The 5,476-nt window shown below is 55.3% G+C and overlaps 4 protein-coding genes across 4 annotated transcripts in view, besides 1 other annotated feature; 3 read left to right on the top strand and 1 right to left on the bottom strand.

The window, feature by feature from the left end:
- The window catches only part of TraAM80_07659 (haloacid dehalogenase hydrolase), a gene marked incomplete at both ends in the record, with an annotated part of 1,146 nt that extends 1,050 nt beyond the window's left edge, over positions 1-96 (top strand). The window contains one exon of the mRNA XM_029384440.1: positions 1-96. This exon is cut by the window's left edge and continues 1,050 nt beyond it. Within this exon, the coding sequence (XP_029235707.1) occupies positions 1-96 (96 nt within the window).
- A 770-nt stretch (positions 97-866) lies between these two features.
- On the top strand, positions 867-1,286 carry TraAM80_07658 (uncharacterized protein; the record flags this gene model as incomplete). Its single annotated transcript, XM_029384439.1, has 1 exon — positions 867-1,286. The coding sequence occupies one exon, from the start codon at positions 867-869 to the stop codon at positions 1,284-1,286; it is 420 nt and encodes a 139-aa protein (XP_029235706.1).
- Positions 1,287-2,208: 922 nt separating this feature from the next.
- Positions 2,209-2,242: a sequence feature (A-rich).
- Positions 2,243-2,602: 360 nt separating this feature from the next.
- TraAM80_07657 (putative myosin heavy chain) lies at positions 2,603-4,849 on the top strand (the record flags this gene model as incomplete). The annotated part of the gene is made up of 1 exon (XM_029384438.1): positions 2,603-4,849. The coding sequence occupies one exon, from the start codon at positions 2,603-2,605 to the stop codon at positions 4,847-4,849; it is 2,247 nt and encodes a 748-aa protein (XP_029235705.1).
- Positions 4,850-5,117: 268 nt separating this feature from the next.
- Positions 5,118-5,476, bottom strand: TraAM80_07656 (uncharacterized protein; the record flags this gene model as incomplete). The annotated part of the gene is made up of 1 exon (XM_029384437.1): positions 5,118-5,476. A coding segment is annotated over one exon (359 nt), but the record flags the coding sequence as incomplete, so codon positions are not given.

Here is a 5,476-nt window from a genome sequence, read left to right as displayed (position 1 = left end):
GCACTCAGATCTTCTTGGGACGTCTCCCACCACCGCTGTCGCCAAAGTGAGTTTTTTATGCACGGACCAAGAGATATTGCACCGCTACGAGAATGAAATCAGTGAATTGTTTCATGGACGTGCAGTGGCCGCGTTGGTGTCAGATACGTGCCTGGATGTCGTTGCCGCAGGGGTATCGAAGGCTACGGCGATCCGGGAAATTGGCAGGATCCTAAACTTTGATCCCGAACGGGACGTCATTGCCTTTGGTGACAGCATGACCGACATGGAAATGCTCGACTCCGTGGCGAAGGGGTGCATCATGAGCAACGGGCAGCGACGCTTGGGGGAGTCGTTGCCGCATATGGAGGTGGTGGGCTCCAACTCCGATGATGGCGTGGCCCGAAAGTTAATGGAGGTTTTTCTCACTTGTTTTCCGGCTGACGCCTCACCGCTGATGAGAGGAACAGTGATGGAAGCTCGCGGCGGACTGGCACGAAGTTCGTGAAGTCAAAGCAATAACTCTCTGGAACACCCGACTCACTCCCTTGCGACCGCCTTCCCCTATCCCGTTCAACTTTGGTATTTCGTAACTTTTGCCTTGTTAGCAGTGGATTTGTTGCTTCCTGCGGACGCTTGCTAAGAATGTGTCCAGAACGGCATTTTCTTTTTAAAATTCAGTTCTGTACGGACCTTACAAAAGAGCAAGCTAAAAAGACGCACCCAATCCGATTCTTTCCGCCCTGCACGAGAAGCAGGTTGAGGGCATCTCCAGCACCGCCTTTTTTCACGGCGACGTGGTGATTATGACTGCCGGCAAAGCATGCCTCGGACTCTTTCTTGGCTGATGAATTAGCATACCTCGCTGACGCTGAACACGAAGCTAAATGGTCTCATTTCTATTCATCTTCTGCATAGGGAAACGTAGGGCATGGGCTGTTCTGTGCTTTAGGCAGCTGCTCTCGCCCATGTTCTACGTGGCCAGCGCAGTGGGTCCAGTTCATCCGTGTGACAATACATTCAGTGGCGTTTCCAATAGCACAGGAATGAAGTCAAAAGCCACCGCGGCTCTCAGACGCGCTGCTGCCCTCTCAGAAGGGGATGTTGAAGCATGCTGTTTGGCACCTTTTGTTCGGCTCTCCTCCGTTGCTGTTGCAGGAGCCGTGTGCCGCCGCCCTGTCACCCCAGTCACCCTCTTTCGGTCACCTTCCTCCGCGGTGTGTCCACTGCCATCGATGCTGACGGCCAGCGAAAACACAGGCGCCGTGTTTACAACGATCACCTCGCCTGCACCTGTGCTGCCCTAGATCCCGCTGCCGTTAAACTTGCGGGGAGTGTGTCCTGCGTGCGTGAGCGAGTGAAGCGTGCTCCGTGGGTGAGGCGGCGGCTGTATATGATTTTTTCTGTGCCGTGACAGTCTCAATCGGGCCCGCAAGAGCTGCACCGACGGCGTCAACGCGAGCCACCAGAACCATCATGATGCGATCAATCGAGGCATTTGTATGAATGCGACAGTGACTTACACCTCCGTGCAACAAGCTACCTACCACAGGCACGGGACTGACGTGTGTGCCCCCCGTACCACTCTTTCTCTTTCTTTCACTCTCCCCCCTCTTTATTTCCTCCTCACAGCGAAGGCTGGCGTTTGTTGTCGCCGTCCTCTTGGCTGCTTAGTGCTTCCCCTGTGGAGTGCGTGGGCAGTGTTCCAGGGTGGGTGGGGTGGGGTGGGCGCCGCGCCATGCCTGCCAATGATGTGTCAATTTAATTATACACCTGACTGTACGCGTGACGAGAACTAACGCACTGAGCGGCGGGCGCGGGGAATGCGCACTACGCGACCACCGCAGGTAGCACCGTCGTGGAGCACCAACACCCATTGCACCAACGGCGGACTTGCCTTCGGGAGAGTGGACTGGCCACGCACACGCCTCAGCATTACAGGTCCCTTGGCGGCTGTATACATCGATGCCGCTCCACAGGATACCCATTGAGGCCAGACTTGGAGATGACACCATTCACATTCATTGCGACTGGCGGAGGGCAGCTGGAGGTGGGGACGCTGCGCTGCGTGCGACCCGCGACCTCCACACGCTGCTCACCAGTGGCAGTGGTGTTTGTGTGAGTTTTGCCATCATTTAGCTGCTGAGGTGTTGCTTTGTGAATGATGTATTCGTGGTTGTATGCTGATGATGGACCCGCAGAAATGTGATGTGGTGGATTTATTGACTATTGTTATTATTTCTGTTGTTCTTTTTTTTTTTTTGCTGTGCCTCAGGGAAGGAAGATGCATCTTGCCGTAGGCTCTCCTTGTTTTTTTTGACCACCCGCTGGAGTCGTGGGTTGTTGCCAGTGTCACTGCGAGGGAGGCGAAGGGGTATGTGGTAAAGACGAACGACCCAGCGCGGCGGTGTATTGGCGAGACGTTTCACGGTGTGGCGGAGGACCGTGTCGCTCCCTGTCGCGATGATCTGCTGGACGAGGAGCCGGATGACCTGCTTTCGCTCACGGTGCTGCACGACGGCCCGCTGCTACGCTGTCTCTATCTTCGCTACTTTCGCGACATCATCTACACGAACATTGGCGCCATTGTGGTGGCGATCAACCCGTTTAACTTCAACATTCCATGGTACCACAGGACCACAACATGAGCCGCTACCTGCGGGAGGGCCCTGTGATCGAGAAGAACCTGCTGCACTCGTGGGCGCAGGCGCACAACACGTACTACGACATGGTCTCGGATTGCGTGAATCAGTGCATCCTCGTCTCCGGCGAGTCCGGCGCGGGAAAGACAGAGGCGACGAAGATTGTGATAAAGTACCTCGCGCAGGTGTCTTGTTTGGAAGGCACCGAGGCGGAACGGGCGGCGAGCCTGCAGGTGGGGGAGAAGTTGGGGGCCTGTTCGCCCATCTTGGAGTGTTTTGGGAATGCCCGAACCCTTTGCAACGACAACAGCTCCCGCTTCGGCAAGTTTATGAAGGTGAAGTTTAACGCAAAGGCCCAACTCGTCGGTGCAGAGACGACGAAGTACCTGCTGGAGAAATCCCGCATTGTTACCGCGGCGGAGAACGAGCGGGTGTACCACAGTTTTTACCTGCTGGTACGTGGAGCAATGCGCAAGACGCTGGAGCTTGCAAGCGAGACCGCGTACACGAGTCTGAACGCAGGCGGGTGCCTGCACAACTCGGAGTACGACACGGCTGCAGACTACAATGACGTCGTTGGTGCCATGAGGAAGATTGGTATGCGGAAGGAGGAGGTGCACTCCGTCTGGGCGTGCGTGGGTGGTATTCTCTCCTTGCTGAACGTCATGTTTGACGCGGATGGCGAGGGGGCGCAGGTGCGGCAGGCAACTGAAAAGTACCTGAGGGACGCCGTGCGCCTTTGGCGCGTTGACGAGGCAGCACTGCGACAAGAAATGGTGGCCACGACGCTGATTGTGCAAAAAACCGAAACTATCAAGCTACTGCGGCCTACGCTCGCTGTCGACGCACGTGACGCTCTCGTGAAGGCCTTGTATGACGGCCTTTTTGGCTGGCTCGTCGACAAGAGCAATCAGATATGCGATGTTGCGGCGGAAGGAAACTGGATTGGTCTCTTGGACATTTTTGGGTTTGAGAACTTTACGAGGAACAGCTTTGAACAGCTCTGCATCAACCTGACGAACGAGACACTCCAAAATCACTACAACAAGTACATCTTTGAGAAGGACATGGACGAATGCCGCGAGGAGGGCATTGACGTCACCGCGGTGACGTGCCCTGACAACGCCCCATGTCTGCGGCTTATCGTAGGCAAGGGCGGTATTCTTGCCCTGCTGGACGAGGAGTGTACTCTCGGGAAGGGCAGTGAGCTTGCCTTCCTTGAGAAGCTACACCAGGCGCACACAGGAAAAAGTTCCTTCTTTGAAAAGAAGAAAGTGAGTCGTGACACGTTCATCATTCACCACTACGCCGCAAGCGTCACGTACAATGTTGATGGCTGGCTGGAGAAGAACCGAGACACGCTCAAAGACGGGGTGAAGCGCTTGATGCGGAATTCGAAGGACCCCCTCATCCGGGAGCTTCTGGAACCTCCACTTCCACCTGAAACGCGCAGCAAGCGACTGACAGTTGGCGCCTTCTTCAAAGGACAACTTGCAGCACTTATGGAGGTGATTAACAGTACCAACCCGCACTGGATTCGCTGCATTAAGCCGCACCCGGCAAAAAAGCCATTAATGTTTGACGGGGTGCAAACAATGCGGCAGCTTGAGTCCAGTGGGGTGTTGGGAACGGTGAAGGTACGCAAGGCCGGATACCCGGTGCGAAACCTCTTTGATAAGTTTAACGCGCGCTACATGATTATTATTGGCAGTAAAGCTCAGGGAAGGAGTGGTCGTGAATTAGCGCAGGTGATTCTTACCGCGTGCAAGGTAAACAACAAGATCATGGCACAGCTCGGGAAGACGAAGGTGTTTATGAAGGCCGAGGCGTTTCCCATCATGGAACGCCAGAGAAACGAGGCGCTTGCAAAGTTTTGTCTTCGGCTGCAGAGCTGCGGACGCGGCTACCTTGCGAGGGTACGCAGCAATCGCGAAAATTGCGAAAGAATGTGCCGGCGACTTGCCCTGCTGCTCACAAGCGCGTACCGTGCGTACATGAGGCGTTCTGCCGCGTTGCGGGAGGCAAAGGCGCGCTGGCGCAAGGAACAGCATGTATTGCTTTGTCAGCGAACTGCGGCGTTGTACGAGGAGTGTAGGGAGGAAAAGCGGCAACTTTACCGCGAGGCGCTTCAGTCAGAGCAAACAATGCATTTGGAGCTAAGGAAACAGTTTGAACTCTGCAAAGCACATGAGGCAGCAGCTTGTGTTCGAATGCCAGAAACTTTTTGATGTTGTGCTGCTGGCACGAAGGGCTATGCTGCAGGAAGCCACGGTGCACCTCGAGCAGCTTAAGCTAAGCGTATGCTCCGACAGGAAGGGGTTTTGTTTTTCACAATACCTCAGGAGGACATGGGTGACGTGGAGTTTGGGCAGCGCTGCCGGAAGTGCACTCAGATCTTCTTGGGACGTCTCCCACCACCGCTGTCGCCAAAGTGAGTTTTTTATGCACGGACCAAGAGATATTGCACCGCTACGAGAATGAAATCAGTGAATTGTTTCATGGACGTGCAGTGGCCGCGTTGGTGTCAGATACGTGCCTGGATGTCGTTGCCGCAGGGGTATCGAAGGCTACGGCGATCCGGGAAATTGGCAGGATCCTAAACTTTGATCCCGAACGGGACGTCATTGCCTTTGGTGACAGCATGACCGACATGGAAATGCTCGACTCCGTGGCGAAGGGGTGCATCATGAGCAACGGGCAGCGACGCTTGGGGGAGTCGTTGCCGCATATGGAGGTGGTGGGCTCCAACTCCGATGATGGCGTGGCCCGAAAGTTAATGGAGGTTTTTCTCACTTGTTTTCCGGCTGACGCCTCACCGCTGATGAGAGGAACAGTGATGGAAGCTCGCGGCGGAC

The sequence above is a fragment of the Trypanosoma rangeli genome (genome assembly GCF_003719475.1).
Source record: "Trypanosoma rangeli strain AM80 chromosome Unknown Tra_15.4_contig_00330, whole genome shotgun sequence".
Lineage (NCBI taxonomy): Eukaryota > Euglenozoa > Kinetoplastea > Trypanosomatida > Trypanosomatidae > Trypanosoma > Trypanosoma rangeli.
Note: the sequence above shows the minus strand (reverse complement) of the source record. Positions and strands in the feature narration are given on the sequence as shown.